Source organism: Hemiscyllium ocellatum, chromosome 4 (genome assembly GCF_020745735.1).
Source record: "Hemiscyllium ocellatum isolate sHemOce1 chromosome 4, sHemOce1.pat.X.cur, whole genome shotgun sequence".
Classification (NCBI taxonomy): Eukaryota; Metazoa; Chordata; class Chondrichthyes; order Orectolobiformes; family Hemiscylliidae; genus Hemiscyllium; species Hemiscyllium ocellatum.
Window position 1 is genome coordinate 44,796,966 of NC_083404.1, and position 17,766 is coordinate 44,814,731.

The 17,766-nt window shown below is 39.7% G+C and overlaps 1 protein-coding gene across 2 annotated transcripts in view; it reads right to left on the bottom strand.

The window, feature by feature from the left end:
- Positions 1-2,385: 2,385 nt before the first annotated feature.
- The window catches only part of znf516 (zinc finger protein 516), a 152,189-nt gene continuing 136,808 nt past the window's right edge, over positions 2,386-17,766 (bottom strand). For both annotated transcript variants that reach the window (XM_060823113.1, XM_060823115.1), the window contains 2 exons: positions 16,366-16,401; positions 2,386-3,415 (listed from right to left, as the gene is read on the bottom strand). In XM_060823113.1, coding sequence (XP_060679096.1) covers positions 3,189-3,415; positions 16,366-16,401 — 263 coding nt within the window. In that variant the 3' untranslated portion in view covers positions 2,386-3,188. The remainder of the gene's footprint in view (positions 3,416-16,365; positions 16,402-17,766) is intronic.

Sequence of the window (17,766 nt, forward strand, 5' to 3'; positions counted from 1 at the left end):
AAATTCTGCATCAGTGCATCCCTGATCCTAACCGCTCGCTGTGAAAGAGGTTTCTCCTTTTTTGCTTCTTTTGCCAATCTCCTTAATCACCATCCTCTGGTTCTCAGTTACACCAAGGGGAACAGTTTCTCACATGACTTTGCACACTTATATAAGTAACTTCTTTCCTCCAGGAACACCAATGCCTGCACATCCTTTTATAAAGTGTTGTGTCCAGATTAGGACAAAATACTCCAGTTGAAGCTCATCTTGCCTCTCACCTGAGGCATGGGGACCCTCAGGTTAAACTGCCATCTGTTGTCTCTCTCTAATGAGAGAATAGCCCTATGATCCTTTCAGATGATGGCAACTTTGCCTAAAGTAAACCTCTGCACAGTGACAGGCAACATTTAGATAGTTTCCTAAATAATTTAACAAGATTTTCAGGTTAATTTGACCAGGAAAGTCTACATAACAGACTACATTAGAGCAGTAATCTTCCAACACACTGTTACCTCCAAGAACCCAGTTAGCAGAAAAATAATGGAGCACAGGAACAGATTATTTGGTTCATCGTACCTGGCTCTTTGAAAGATCTACGCAATTATTTTCATTCCATTGCTCATTCTCCACAGTCCTGCAATATTTTCCTGCTTCAATTATTTATCAAATGCCCTTCTGAAAGTTACTACAGAATCTGCTTGCAACATCCTTTTAAAGTAGCGTATTCTAGATCATAACAACTTCTTTTGTAAAACATTGCCCCATATCTCCTTTTAGAAGAAAGCTCTCTGGTGGTCATCAAGGCTTTATTCAGAATGAGAGGTGCTCGAATTGAACATTTAAGATTTTTTAGGTGCCATGACACATGAAGAAAATCATATCCCTGACTGGGGAAACTACAATACAACATCACAGAGAGTTTGGAAACTTAGGACTGAGCCAGGAAGACATTTCTTCACTCAGACGGTTGTGAATATTTGGAAATCATGGTAGCAAGTAACTGTGGATGCTCAAGTAAAAGAAAAATACTAATCTGAAAAACAGATGCTGAAGAGATTCAGCAGGTCTGGCAGCATCCTGGGGAGAGAGAAACACAGTTAATGTTTCAAGTCCCAAGATTCTTCTTTAGAACTGTGGATGCTCAGTAATTAAATATATTTAAGACTAGCATCAATCGAGTTTTAGGCCCTAAAGTAGTTAAGGGATACATGCAGGATGGTGGAATTGAGGTCAGCAATGATTGTGTTCAATGACGGAGCAGATGCAATGGGCCAAATGGCCTGATGCAGTTCCTACTTCAGGTGTTATGTTCATAAATTAAAGGGTAAATCACAGGGAATTACTTTAGTTGGTCATGTTTTTAATCAAAGAAATGTTTTTTAAAATAGATAATTTCAGTGAAGAAGCGTATCTAGTCACTATTACTTGATGTCAGGGGTCAATTTTAAACTAAACTGCCCATTATTATATTGATGGACTAGTTTGAATTGCACTCCACCTTATTATAAACTCCAAATCGGACAATAAGAAGGGGACAGCCACAAAATCAACATTACACTCAAACCTCAGTTTCTCAATGGACAGCTTTGGTTAAAATGAACCAATACTCTGTAAAGACTGACAGTGAGAAACAACATATTTCCTCATATGTGCTTTTAAACTTGTGAGGCATGAGCCTCCATACAAATGGATGGAACAAAATCTTCAAAGAGTCAGTAAAATTCTTGGAATCCAATGCAGGAGAAATAGAACTGGATTTATTCCAACTCCACAAAGCAGCAAGCCTCAATGTCACACTTACAGTATTCGTTGGAGTATGTGTAGGCAATTGTTGCTCTCTTTACTGGTTTTGAGTCTTTCTGTTTCACATTATGCATGGCATTAAATTGCATCCGAGAGAAGTGTACTGGCAGAGCAGAACCATTGCTGCTTGAGAAATTTTACAGATTCCTTAGGTTGTAATTGGCTGGTGCTTCAACTGTTACCCACGTAAATAAAATTGCTATCATACACTTGCACTCATACACATGGTTCACACATTCTTGTTAATAAGCAGTCCTTAAATATAACATTAACGGAGAAATTGTGGGCTTCTGGAATAAGTAGTCCTTAAATATAACATTAACGGAGGAATTGTGGGCTTCTGGAATTAAATCAAAATTCTCTATATTGTACATTGATGCTTCTCTTTGCATACTGTGATCCCAAATCAGGCAAAATTTTTTTAAGTGAATAGCCAAAATAGAAGAGATAAAACAAGTCTTTTTGAGCATAAAAGGATAGCGACATGTTGCAACATAAGAACAAAAACTCTTTGAGTAAGTAAAGTAACCTTGCAGGACAGTCCTGAGCATTAAAACAATGAGTTGACATTTCAGATCTTAGTGTTCAACTGATGACCATTGCTGTTGTTTTATCTCACAAGAAGATTAAACCCAGGACAGCTTTTCTTACTTGGACTTTTTTTTCCTTCTGGCTTCTGTGTGTCAAACTTTGCTTTTGCAGTGAAAATAATGGTTTGTGTAAAATATCCTGAAAAGTGACTGAGTAAAGGATTATTCAAATTCAATCTGTATTTGATATATCATTAAAATTAAGAATGAGCTCATGTTAACATTTAGTACCTTTCAGCTGACAGCAAGACTGCTTCCTGTTGACGTGGCCTGCCATACAGGCTTTTAATTTTTAACACAAATTATTTTTGCCAAAAGAGTGCCATAAATTTCAAAAAAATATATGAATGTATCTTTGATCAATTTTGACTTTGTTTTGCCATAAGTTATAACGATATGATAAGGGATAAATTGCATGTGTTTCTAACACTAGTACCTAGCATTAGATTCACATTGTCCAGTTCAAAGCATTGGCTGAGTTTCCCAAAGTCCATCAACATGGAAAGGAAGATCAAAAAGCAGGACCATGTGTCGAAAATAATGAGGATTTAACCAGTCAGATCCTCAATGCGAATTATCAATATGCAATCTGGATGGACAGCTTTTTAGCATTCTGTTTGCAGACCAGTAGTCTGTTGAGCTGCAGTCATTCATCACGAAAAGAACAGGCATTCAACTCTTGGGTCATGTTAGCACTTAAAGATTGTTCCTGCAGTCTTCGAACCCTGAAGAGACAGTGTCATTGTGACCCATGTTCTGTCCCCACTGAAAGTGGAAGGAAATTTCCTGAAATTTGCAGATTGGGAATGGGCATCAATCCAGTACTGTTGTTCCTGTAGCCTGGCAATCTGTTGAAAAATGACTAAACTGTTTATTCATTGTCCTGTAGAGATCCATATCACTCTGTGAGAGTCTGAACCGTCGATCCGGATACTGGGTGTTGTCAAATGGCACATGATGAACACATTGTACATGGGTTTTCAGGTTCCCCTTCTGCGAGGCACTGTACGGACAGTATCTGCACTGGAAAGGTCTCTCTGCTGAAGGACAGAATAGAAAAGTGATGTTATAGTCACAATTCCAAAAAAAATTCATTTTTCAGATGTTGAGTAGCCTACTGTGTGTTTACAGCAGTTTCTGTTTATATCTGGAATGAGCCGGCTGCTCTTGTGTGATATTCCTTCAAATGCAAAGATCCAAACTTTGAATATTGCACTTAAAGCTTTCTGCCTCATTATTTCCCTCTCCTTTCCTTTAAGACACATCTCTTTGACCAAGTTTTTGGTAATCTGCCCGAACATCTCCTTCCATGGCTTTGTATCTAATATTCTTTGTTTACACACCGATGAAGCACTTTAGAATGCTTGTAATGTTAAATGCACTACAAAAACTGCACGTTGCTGTTATGGTGAATCAGCATGTGCTCAAGTATAAAATGTGACTGTAAATTTTTAATGTGCAGCAAGTGCAGAATATACATCAAATTTTTAACATCTTATTGTTATATACAGGAAGGCAATACGGAATCATTACATATACACAGACATTTTTACTTCTCTAAGTTACATTTATATTAGTTGTGGCTCAGTGGGAGAACTCTTGCCTTCAATTCTCAAGTTTTCAGTTCAATTCCCACTCTGGGGCTCGCATGAATATCAAGTATACAGGAAGTGTACTGTTGGAGATGCTGATTGAATGAGCTGTTTAAACTGAAGGCCCACATGTTGCTTGGGTGGATTAACAAGATCCCATGGTACTATTTTGAATATGAGTAGGAGAATTATTCCGAGATCCCTGGCCAGTGTTTATTCTTCGATCGAGATCACAAAATAAAGTATAAACAAAGAAAGTGAGGGAGAAACTCAGCATGTCTGGCAGTATTTGAACAGAGTTTAATGACTGTCCTTCAGAACTTCAGTTCCAAAGCAGTCTTTGGAGATGAAACGTTAACTCAGTTTCTGCTTATCTTTCCACAGATGCTACCAGACCTGCACATTTTCTCCAGCATTTTCTGTTTTTATTTCAAATTCCTAGCAACTGCAGTATTTTGCTTCTACGACCACAAACATAGATGACCTGGTCATTGTATACACCCATTGATCAATTCCTAAATCTTCCCAGTTCTGACAAAACCTTGAAATACTGGGGCAGATTTTCTGCTGGCCAGACAGCCATTATTCTGGTGTCAATAGAAGTTACACATGAGGACGCTTTGGAGTCCCCATGGTAGCAGGTTCTCAATGCACTGCCCAGGAAATGCAAGATTCCACAGGACATTTTTTAATATGCCTGGAATGCCTGAAAGTCTCAAATTACATTGAAAACTTTGGAGGGTTTCAAAGTAATTAAGTAAAGTATCTGGCACCTGACCCTCCAGCACCCTGACCTTATGTACTAATGGCTTGGCAGGGAGAGCTGATCGGAATCTCCTCTCAGAAATGCAAGGCTTCCTTCTTTTACAGAAAGATGGACCAGAGCAGATAACTTCTTGAAACTGCTGCTCCTCAGAAAGTCCAGCCTGCTAATTCTGCCAGATTTGCTGAGTATTTCCAACATTTTCTGTTCTTACTCTGGTAATATTGAATGAGTCCGGTTAAAACTGTTCCCACCACCCTCAGTGGTAAAACTTTCAAGCTCAAAGAAAAGAAGCATTGCATATCAGGGACAAGAAAAGGTTGGAAGAGTGGTTTGAGAATTCCTGCAAGCAGTGTCTCGTTAGTCAACCATTCAGCATCACTGAGAGTCTTGGTGGCAGACTGATCTTTAATCAGAAACACTCATGGCCCAAAGAAGAATGCTGCAATACAAACAGGGAATTACTTTTGGATGGAGATGGGAAAGAACGAAAATACAGGCATCTCTAGAGGGAGTTAGCAGGGTTGGACAAGGGAATAATCACACCCTGCGGTTCACCATGCACCCAGCTCTCTAGCTTTTCCTCCCATTCCACTGAGACCTCTGAATATGCAGGTTTGACTTTGCTGTGACTACTCCACTCCATCACTGACTTAAATCTATTGAATCTCTGACAGACAAAACTCCTCTCACACAGATTTTCCCCTAAATTCTTCATTCCACAAAATATCTTCTCAGGATCTACGGTGTTAAGCACCTCCCACCAGTGGGGTGGCACGGTGGCTCAGTGGTTAGCACTGCTGCCTCACAGCACCAGGGTCCCAGGTTTGATTCCCACCTTGGGCGACTGTCTGTGTGGAGTTTGCACATTCTCCCCGTGTCTGCTTGGGCTTCCTCCGGGTGCTCTGGTTTCCTCCCACAGTCCAAAGATGTGCAAGTCAGGTGAATTGGCCATGCTAAATTGCCCATAGTGTTAGGTGCATTAGTCAGAGGGGAAATGGGTCTGGGTGGGTTACTCTTTGGAGGGTTGGTGTGGATTGGTTGGGTCAAAGGGCCTGTTTCCACAATGTAGGGAATCGAATCAATCAAACCACCACTCATTCTCCTAAATTCCAATTAATATCTTGACAAGTATTCTTTGTCTATTTTAACAACTTTGCTATTTACTTGTTCATTTGCCCTCTGTCACCACACTACAGCTGTTCTTCATTATATCAGGTATGAATTTATTTGCTTCAGGTACACAGTTACTCTTCAATAATTTTTGTTTTTACTACTCTCTGTTTTCCACGCTTAATGATCTAGCCAATTTCAAGGTATCATAATCTGAAAGGAGCTGAAATCTTGAACACCAGCTCAGGTTGGGATTCAAACTCAAGCCTCCAAGTACATAGCACAGCTGCCACTTGATCAATCAAAAAGCTGGTCACTGACATAATGAGATAAAAGAAGACATCAGAACAGGAATGTTCTCCAAATAACTTGATTGTATCATAGGAAGGTGTGCTTTACTGTAGTAAAGAATGAAAGCCACACATAGGTTAAAAAAAAGTCAGTGCAGAATATGAATACAAAGAAATTGACAGGGTAATGAACAAAATTCAGAAGGATAGAGAATGCAGCCATTTGAGAATTTAGGTCACTAATGTATCTTGGTTCAATTACTCATGTTCAGTATTGGAAGGTTCCATTGATCTCAAGCACTAGGATTCAATTAACTCATACAGAATCATTTTTACAAGTCATTTCTTATTCTAATCAAATGAACAATCACCTCAAAGACGCATTTGAAAACTGTTATCTTTTCTTATGTGAGCAGGGTAATGGAATCTATATTGTTACAGAGCTTTGGTACGACAGAGGAATCAACAAATGTAAAGGAATGAAACAGACCATTTTAGCTCATCTGGTCGGCACTAGTTTTCCCAATGAAAGCTCATTCATTCTGTTACTCTCTCCATAGAGGCTGCCAGACCTCTTGAGTATTTCCAGCATTATCTGATTTTATTTCAATTTTCCAATATCCACATATTCTGCTTTTCAATTAAAGTAAGCATTCTGTTTTCCAACTCTAGTGCTGACCAGATGGGCTAAAATGGTCTTTTTCATCCCTGTACCCTTGTCTAATCTTTTGTAACACTATAGCTCCGTAACAGTAAAGATTCCATTACCTGGTTTCAATAAAAGGTCATTGAAACATGAACTCTGTTTCCTTTTCCATGGATAACAGGATGAGGTAATGATGGTAATGTCACTGTATTAGCAACCTGAAGCTCCAGGCTAATGTTCTGGAGACATGAGTTTGAATGCCAAAATAGCAAATAATGAAATTTGAAGTGAACAAAATCTCTAATAAAAAGCTAACCTCATGGCAATTGTTATAAAAACCATCTGGGCCTCTAATGTCCTTTAGCTGAGGGTCTGATCTGTAAATCTAGACCCAGAGCAATGCAGTTGACTCTTAACTGTCTTCTGAAGTGGCCTAGCAAGGCACTTAATTCCATCAAATCACAATAAAGATTAAAGAAAGAAATGAACCTAGCATTGACAATGGCAAGAACAGCTCTGTCAACCAGCAAAGTCCTGCTTACTGACATCTGGGGGTTTGTGCCAAAAATGGGAAAGCCGTCTCACAGGCTAGTCAAGCAACATAATCATACTCATGGAATCATGCCTTACAGATAATGTCCCAGCTAACATCTTCACCATCTATTTAGCACTGGCAGGACAGACCCACCAGAAGTGAAGGCACAGTGGTATACAGCAAGTAAGCAGTTGTGAGTCCTCAATATTGACTCCAAACCCCGAGGAATACCATGGTATCAGGCTAAACATGAGGAAGGAAACCTCCTGCTGATTACTATCTACCACCCCCTTAGCTAATTAATCAGTCCTCCTCCATGTTCAACACCAATTAGAGGAAGCACCGAAGGGGGCAAGCACACAGAATGTGAGAGACTTAAATATCTTTCACAAAAAGTACTTTAGTAGTACCACCACAGTCTAAGCCAGTCAAATTCTAAATGGTTTGGCTGTTAGATTCAGTCTGTGGTGACTGGTGAGGCAACCAACAAGCAAAAAAAAAACTGTTGGACCTCATCTTCACCAATTTACCATTGCAGGTGTATGGGTCCATGATGGTGTTGATAGGATGAAAATGAATTCCCATATTCAAACTGAGGATACTTTCCATCTGTTATATGGCACTATGCATTGTGCTAAATGGTACATATTTCAAACATATCTGGCAACTGAAGACAGAGCATCCATTAGGTGCTGTGGACCATAGCTGTAGTCAACCACAATCTCATGGCTTGGCATTTCTCCCACTTTACTATTACCATCAAGCTGGGAGATCAATCCTGTTTCAATGAAGAGTGCAGGAGGACATGCCAGGTGCAGCATCAGGCATTTCTTAAAATGAGATGATGAAGCTATAATACAGGGAGATTTGTGTGCCAGATAGTAGAAGCAGCAAATAACAGGGACTCCATAACCAGTACATCAGAACTAAGCTCTGCAGCCCTGTCTTATATAGTTGTGAGTGGTGGTGCACAATTAAACAATTAATAGAAGGTGGAGACTCCACAATATGTCCATTCTCAAATACAGGGGAGCCCAGCATATTAGAGCAAAGGACAAGGTTAAAGTATTTTCATTTTCAGCCAGAAGAACCAAGTAAGTGATCCATCTAAACTTCCTCCAGAGATCTCCCATATCACAGATGTCAGTCTTCAACAAATTTAGTTTTCTCCACAGGAATTTGGTGAAGGCATTGGAAACTACACAGCCTATGGGCTCTGGTGACATTTAATCAATAATATTGATAAGTTGTTCTCCATAACTGGCTTCCCTGACACCCTGAACTAAGCTGTTCCAGTACTGCAACAACATTGGCATTTACCCAGCAATGAGCAAATTCGTCCATTATGTCCTGGACACAAAATGGATGACAAGTCCAAACCAGATCTTGATGTTCAATGGCATTATTCTCATGGAAACCTCAATATACTGGCATTAACCATTGACTAGAAACTAAATTGGACTTAGTACAGGTACACAATCCTTTATCCAAAATCCAAAAAGCTCCGAAATCCAAAGTTTGTTCATGAAGTTTTGTTTGGCATGAGAACAGGTGACCCAACTCCATACCCACTTTACCCAGGTCTCTCAGAGGTGACATGGAGGCGTGGCCCAGCACTGGTTGGCATCAATTGCGTCTCAGTGCTCGTACTAGTCACATGTGGGTTTGCTGTTAGTTTTTTTTTAATTTCACTGCGAAAACATCATTTATTCTGAAATCTGAAAAATTCCGAAAGCCAAAAACCAACTGTCCCCAAGGATTTCAGAACAAGGATTGTGTACCTATATATAAATACTGTAGTTACAAAGCCAGGTCAGAGCATAGAAATTCTGCCACAAATAACTCAGCTCCTGAATCCCCAAAGTCTGTTCACTATCTACAAGTCAGGAATGTGATAGAAGACTCCTCATTTATCTGGATGAGTGAAGCTTCAACAACATTCTGGAAGATTGACACCATCAAGGGAAAAAAAGGCCTCCTTGACTGGCATCCCATCAACCACCTGCAATATTAACTTTCTCCACCACTATTCAGTCGCAACACCATCTACAAGATGCACTACAGTAATTCAATAAGGCTCATGTGACAGCACCCAAACGCACAACCTCTACCAGCTAGTAAGACAAGAGCAAGAGAAACATGGGGGCACCATCATCTGAAAGTTCTCTCCAAGCCACAATCCAACCTGATTTGGAATCCCAGAACTTCCTTCCCAACAGCATTGTGATGTCTCTTCACACCAAGGACTGCAGTAGTTCAAGAAGGTAGCTCACTCCCACTCTTTCCAGGCCCAGCAGGCAATGCCCACATACAGTCACACAGCATGGAAACAAACCCCTGAGTTCAACCACTCCATGCCAACATAATCCCAAATTGAACTTGTCCCACCTGCCTGCTCCTAGTCCATATCCCTCTAAAACTTTCCTATTCATGTACTTATCCAAATGTCTTTTGAACGTTGTAATTGTACCCACATTCACCATTTCCTCAGGAAGTTCATTCCACACACGAACCTCCCTCTATGTTTAAAAAAAAACCTCATGTCTCTTTTAAATCTCTCTCCTCTCACCTCTATCAATGGGTGAGAGGGGAATGATTTAAAAGTAACCGAAGGGGCTTATGCAGAGGATGAATTATGCAAAGGGTGAATTATGGAATGAGCTGCCGGAGGAAGTGGTGGAGGCTGGTACAATTACAACACTTAAAAGGTATCTGGATGGGTATATGAATAGGAAGGGTTAAGAGGGATATGGGCCAAATGCTGGCAAATGGGACTAGATTTACATAGGATATCTGGTCGACATGGAGGAATTAAACCAAAGCTCTGTTTCTCTATGCCTCTCTGACTCAAGGAAAGACTAACCTGCTGAGTACTTCTTACAATTCTTTTATTGTTATACAAACTTTATCTATTGCTGTCTTAAGTGGAGATATACCTTTATTATGAGGCAATCATTAACCTCTGGAGCCCGTTGACTATCACCAGCAGCTATAAGCATAAGATAGTAATTAATAACTGCATAAAGTGCATTTATGAAAATCTTCTTCACCAGAAGAGTAGTGAGAATGTGGTACACATTACCACAGTGAATGGGTAAATTATATAGATATATTTAAAGGGAAATTAGATCAACATGAGGGAAGAAGAAGTGGAAGGATATAATAGCATCTTTCATGACAATAATAACAATATTTTAAGTATAGTTAGTGAAACAATGTAGCAACGTCCCATGAATGAATAAAAAAAATCCAATTTGCACACCACAGGCCTCCATAAGTAGTGAAACTGTGATAGTGACCACTAATCTGTTTTAATGATGCTAAGTCATGGATAAATATTGACAGAACTCCTTTGTTATTTTTCAATATAATCTGTGGCAGTCTTTACCACAGAGGGCTGTCGAGGCTGGGTCTTTGAGCATATTCTGGGCTGTGATCAATAAATTTTTAATCAGTAAGGGAATCAAGGAGTATGGGGAAAAGGCAGGAAAGTGGAGTTGATGGCTATCACATCAGCCAGGATCTCATTGAATAGCACAACAAACTGGGCTGGATGGTCTACATCTGCTCCTACGTTTGATGATCTTATTGTCTCAAACTGCAGTGGGTGCCCATGTGCAAGCTATTCAAGCATAAGACTGACAGTGTTCAATGGAGACGGGTATTAGGAGGTACATGCAGAACATAAATAGCAGCAGAAAAGATGGGTCAAATGGCCTGTTTTGGCAATGTAGAGCCGTTGTAATTAAACACGTTTTACACTGGGCATAATGGGGATTTAGTATTGGCTTCAACACTATGCTATTTTCCTTTTCCTTTCCAAGTGGAACGTCTGCTAATGGGACCTTTCCACCTGATACCATTTTCATGTAAAACTACTGCTGCACTACAGTTATCACAAAAATAAGCTTCTACAATTGAAGTGAAAATCACGGTATTACAAGCCCAGCAACCTTTGTGCTATTGCGCTCATGAATAGCTTTCCACTGGTACTGATTCATATCACTATAAGAAAATATCTCACAGGAAGATGTTTTCTGTCCATCAAAGCTTAACAAAATGTCATCCGAACATTAACAGTTCCAAGTCAGGAAGCAAATTCAAATATCCGATTGCAATGGTGCTATGAAGAACCTTTGTCATTCCACCTCATTAGAAACATCCTAGCTCTGAGATTTTAATGTTTATGTTTTTCACTTTTGTCTATGGACAGGGCACATAGAAAAGATGCTGAAGAGAGAACAGTGAATTCTGTAGCTTCATTGAAGTGGACTGGATGGTCGCAGATATAACAAAGTTTCAGTGATATAATGCTTAACAGAGCAACCCATCTTAAGATGGTCCACAAGACGATCATTAGTCAAACTGTAGCACTGGGCCATTGAAAGATACCAATATAGCTTGGTAAAGGGAGTAAGGTATAAGCGGCACCTTAACAGAGGAGAGGGAGGTGGAGTGCTTTGAGGAGAGAAATTCCAGAGCTCAAGACCAGACAATTGAAGGCACAGCCACCGGTGGCAAAACAATTAAGTTGTAATACATGCAAGAGGCCAGTATTGGGGGCATGCGGGGCTGGGGGATGGTGGGGGTCGGTGGGGGGGGGGGGGCGATGGTGGGAGGGGAGATGTGCAGAGATATCAAAGAGTTGTGGTGTTTAGAGGAGATTACCGAGATATGGTGGGCCATGGCCATGGAGGGGTTTGAAAGGAAGAATCTAAACTGTTACGCTAGGGCAGTGCCTGGCCAGCAGCCAATGGAGTTCAGTGAGGAAAGGGGAGATAGATGAACAGTACATGGCACAAGTTATGGACTGCAAAATTTCGGATCAACTCAAATAGGCTGGAAGATGGTTCAGGATGGGAATAACAACTGGTATAGCAGAAAATGTCTACAGCAAAGTCCTTGCTAAGAACATAAAAACTGATAGCTTGCTGAAGGTCACAGGGTCCGTCAATTGTGCACCTCACCTCTTGACGGCTAGAACATCATTGCTAAACACTTCTTCCCAATCTTTTGCCGTCAGCTCAGCTCCTGGGAAAGGTCAAGAGAAAGGGAGAAAGGATAAAACTAAATCAAGGGCCATTATGAAAGTACGCTGGAAAATTCCCAACTCTTCAAGTGATCAAAACCAGCATAGGAAAGAACATTAATATGGAAAAATGGAACTCGTAATAAAAATTATTAAATGCAGTATGAGCCATAACTAAAAGATCAAGGCAATTTTCCAGAGCAAAAATGCTGTGAAAGCTGAAAGTCGAAAATAAAGACTAAAGTGCTGAAAATGACCAGACAGTGTCTACTCTGAGAGAAACAGAGATAATGTTTCAGGATTGATCTTTCAACTGGAAATAGGTTTTAAACAAAACTTGGGTTATATGTAACTGAGCTTCAGTGTTGTTTATAGCACTTTGGCCTATATCTTCCAAACAGAATTGAAAACCCTACTCCTGATGCTAATTGGATAAAAAAAACACACACACACAACTTTGGAGGATTCTTCTGTTTGAACATCTGGGCCAGGAACATCCCCAGCTCTAGCAGTCAGGTCCAGTACTGGCATGGAGCTGTGTTAAAACCACACACTCCTTTTAGATGATAATTCCAGGAATAAAGGCTCCTGAAGCCACTTTCAGAGCTCCTGACAGAAGCAATGTGCATATGATAAGTGCAAGGATACCAGGTGGTTAGGGGTTAGGGTGTTGAGTGGGTGAGGGAGTAGAGGCCAAGGTGGATGAGGGGTTATATTGCCAGTTGGGTGAGTGGCAGTTATAACTGGGAAGTCTAGACCATTGCATCATACTGCAGCATGGAAATCGCTTTCTCTTTTGCAAAGAAATGGCAAGTTCAGAAATGAGTCATTCAGCCAATGGGATCTACACTGTTATTTATGCTTAACTCCCATCTCTAAGCTCACCCCAAGCATCACAATGCCCACTTGCTGCGAACACATTGCCAAACCCATAAGTCCGAGCTCTATGACTCTTAGATTAGATTCCCTACAGTATGGAAACTGGCCCTTTGGCCCAACAAGTCCACATCGACCCTCCAAAGAGTAACTCACCCAGACCCATTCCCCTAACCTATATTTACCCTTGACTAATGCACCTAACACGATGGGCAATTTAGCTTGGCCAATTCACCTGGCCTGCACATCTTTAGACTGTGGGAGGAAACTGGAGCACCCGGAGGAAACCCATGCAGACATGGGGAGGATGTGCAAACTCCACGCAGACAGTTACCCGAGATGGGAATTGAACCTTGGTCCCTGTTGCTGTGAGGCAGCAGTGTTAACCACTGAGCCACCGTACTGCCCCGACTCTTCTTCCTCTGTAGTCCCAGCTGTGATCATGAAAGACGCCGGTCAATTTCTTGGCGGTTCCCTCTCTCAGATAGGGGCTGAGGTTTCACTGTGAGACATTTAAAGCTGCTCCCAGTGCAATGTGGCTGCAGGACCTCGGGATTAGTGGGGTCAAGTCTGACGTTTCATTCAGTGGGATGGAGAAAGCAGGGTCCCATCAGAACCAACCCTATGTGATTGCCTCTCATTACAATGTCTCTTGTCCATAGTTACATTCATAGTTTTGCAGCATGCATGCTTTGTTCAATTTTCTTCTGGTCCATTCATTGTGAGAGTAAAGAAGAGTGCAATAATAGGTCGTTCTGATGTTGGTTGAAAATGGCTCTGCGTGTGTAAATGTATGTATGTGTGTGGTGGGAGGCTGTATTCTATTTATCCATTGTGGAGATATAATGTACAACTAATGACACAGATTCAATAACATTCTTGTATGTAGGAGTATGAGCCTCTGTCTTCTTTTTACTTGATGTCTATGAGTGGAAGTCAGGGTTGAAGTTACAAGATAAAAGTCTCCACTAAGTACTACGCAGATTTATGCTTCGCTACAGAATGAGGAACACTAAGATCAGTCACTCCATCTTCAGAAAGATGTTTTCTCTCTTCTCTTCAGTTTGGGTTCATGCCAATGTCATGGAGATCTTTTACCACTCACCCCAACCCCCACTAAACACAGCAGATCTTTGAACTTGATAAAGCACAACTATTAACCATCACAGTTTTTCTTAAAATGAAAACATTTCTACCGTGGCAGTTGCTAAAAATAGACTATCTATATGGGCAATCATTTTTGCAGCAAAATTAAAATAGATTTTCTGCTAGTCCGTAGAGTAACAGAAGCAAATTCAGAATTGAATCTAGCTGCTTCTAATTGAAGTGGTCTGTACGAAGCACAAAAGCCCATCTGTCCAACCTTGCAATTACTTTCTGCATTTAAAATTCTCAAATTATATTAAGATCAAAACAAAAAATGCCTGTCACAGTGAAAACTGGATACTTTGGAGTCATAAAATCACTGTACATTAAAAGTAAAAGAGCTAAAGATCTTAAAATCATAAATATTAACAAGAATAGGAAAGTTCATTTATGACCAATCTCCTATGACAAATGGTCATATTCTGATTAACTTGATTGTATATTCAACATAAGGATTATTTTAAAGAGTGAAGAAAATTGAAAATTCTTCCTTTCTTAAATTCTGAATTTCCTGTACTAAATCAGTAAATGTTTTTGTGCATAATTTTTTTGCAAAGTTGAATCACTTACAGCAGGCAGATATACAATTCCAAAGGGAACAACTTATCATAAAGTATAATTTAGCTAAAGATAGTGATCAGTGTTCTATAATAAGTCACACTTGTCTCAAACTTTTTGAAGTTGTTAATAATTAAATCATTACTATTGCGTGCCTGCTGGTATGGAAACATTACATTGTTGCTGGAGACGTGGCAGTTGAACAGAATATCTGACTGCATCTTGGATGTATCATGAGAAGTTTCATTAAGCACTACTGCTAAAAGCAGAAACTGCATTTCTACAGCACTGCTCACAATCACAGGAAGTCTCAAAGCACTTTCCAGTCACTGAAGCACTTTTGAAGTGTCATCGTTGTAATGTATAAAAATAAGTGGCATTAGATTTATGCACAGTAAGGTCCCACAAATGAAACTGTGATCGTGACCAAATGATCTGGTTTTTAGTGATGCTAGTTGAGGATCGATGACGACCAGGACACTGGGGAGAATTTACCCTGCTTTTCTGCAAAATAACACCAATGAAATCTTCTCTATTCACCTGACAGCATAGACAATGCCTTGGGTTAATGCCTGATTCTTTCATTAATGTACTGAGCTAGATTACAGCTAGCAAATCTCTGGAGTGGGATTTGAACTCATGACCTCCAGACTCAGAGGCACAAGTGCTACCCACTGAACTGTGACTGAGGCACATATGTCCATAAGCAGTTCTCAATCTATGGAAGGTCATTAGCTCTGTGTCTTTCGACAAACTCCAGATTTTAAGTCTTCAGATCTACAGCACCGAGGATAAATAATGCAGTGATGAACAACATCATCTATAGGGTAATGAGCAGAAGGGATTTGTCACAAGCCTGTGTCCCATTGATTAGAACTGACACCGCAGGAAAGGTGAGTGATTATCAAAGTCTAAAATAAGTGAACAATCCATTGCTGATGAATGACAACATCAATTCAAAAAGACCTACATCGATCAGGCAATTATGATGCTACCAAGGCAGTCTCAATTTCCAAGAATCACCTTCCAATAATCATTGCTGTTGCTTTAGAATTTTGATAATGATCTTATGGAGTTATTGTGGAATACCGTGGAAAGATAAATCATCAAATGGGATTTACTGCCTCTCAAATGCCCTTTCTTTCGCAAGGAAAGTAGGATAACAAGTCATGTTAAATATAAACAATCCACTTGCGAATCAGCCTAAATAGGTTTTAGCCATGAAATGACCAGATAAAATTATTTTATGACTGATTCAAATCTGAATATGTTTTGGATGATGGGAAATGGAAGTTCATTTACTTGGGCAACCGCGTTCTGAAAGGCTGGGTGGAAAAAAATAAAATGGGCCAAAGGGCCTCTTCTGTACGATATGACTCCGTGACTCAATGAATAATTCTAGCTCAAAAAGTGAACTAGTAATGGAGAAATACACCACTTGCCTGTTGCCACTTGAGGACTGCAGAAGGACTTTTGCACTGAAACAAAAAATACAAAGGTTAATATGTTTTAGTTTCCATGGAGAATATTGTATGTTTCATGTTTTTATATATCTGTCAATTGTGCTTTATAAACAGTCACTGTAGAAGATAATTTCAATAGGGCTTCGGTGAAGTGGGCTGATTTTGTAAATGAATATGTTTAATACTGAAAGGGTATAGAGACTATCACTTAAAGTAAAAGTAAATTTCAAACATACGTATAATCCTTTGCCATATATCATTCTGTGAATACTGCTGTATGAATATTTATTACAATTTATTACATATTTCAGAAGTAAAGCAGTAGTGAAAATGAAAATATAAAGACTCTGCTAAAGCACCAGGTTGAAAATGCTGAGTTTAGCTCATATTGGCTGTTAGCTATCAATGTAATTTTAAGGCCAAAAGAGAAAATGCTGGAAAATCTTGGCAGGTCTGGCAGCATCTATAAGGAGAGAAAAGAGCTGACGTTTCGAGTCTAATTGACCCTTTGTCAAAGCTTTGACAAAGAGTCAGTTAGACTCAAAACATCAGCTCTTTTCTTTCTTTACAGATGCTGCCAGACCTGCTGAGATTTTCCAGCATTTTCTCTTTTGGTTTCAGATTCCAGCATCCGCAGCAATTTGTTTTTATCCAATGTAATTTTAAGGCTTCTTTTAACTTCATTTTACATTTTATTTTCTTAGGCAATTGATCTTCCTGTATTTTAGCAAACATTGCTGGTTTGTAGCAGTCAAAAAGTGAGTACACCATGGGCAATCCACTTCGTTTAATCTGTCTGGAAAATGCACAGCTGGAGACCAGTACCATAAAGGTTGAAACTTGGCTTGACTGTAAGATGTTAGAAAGAGTTGGGGCTCCCACTCAGGAACTAGGTATCTTTCCACTGCAGTATAAAGAACAATGCAGAATTCTGAAAGATATCTTCCAGAGGACATCTTCCAGTGATATTAGCAGAATTAATACAAACAGTTACATCATAAATTGCATGATGTGAAAATATTGAGGGCTGGAATTTCAACACAAGTTACCTTATCTCTGGTCAAATGCCTCTTAGAATGGAGCAAAAGGGTCTGACTGCACAGATTCATAAATTAGTACCAATTTCACTGCAAACTAACAAAGCCACAAAAAAATTAAAATCTATTGTTCATTTCTTGGAAAACAGAATTGCAAAGCAGGGAAGATAGAACTTCACATGGTTGGTAAGAACACATTTGGAGAACTGCAAACAGTTTTGCTGATGTTGGATGGTAAGTTGAGGGGGGGGGGATTATTAACTAAGTTAAGTAAAATTGTATCGTCAGAACCCCAATGAAAATTATAGGCAGATATGATTGCAGAGGATTTATATTGCTCCAA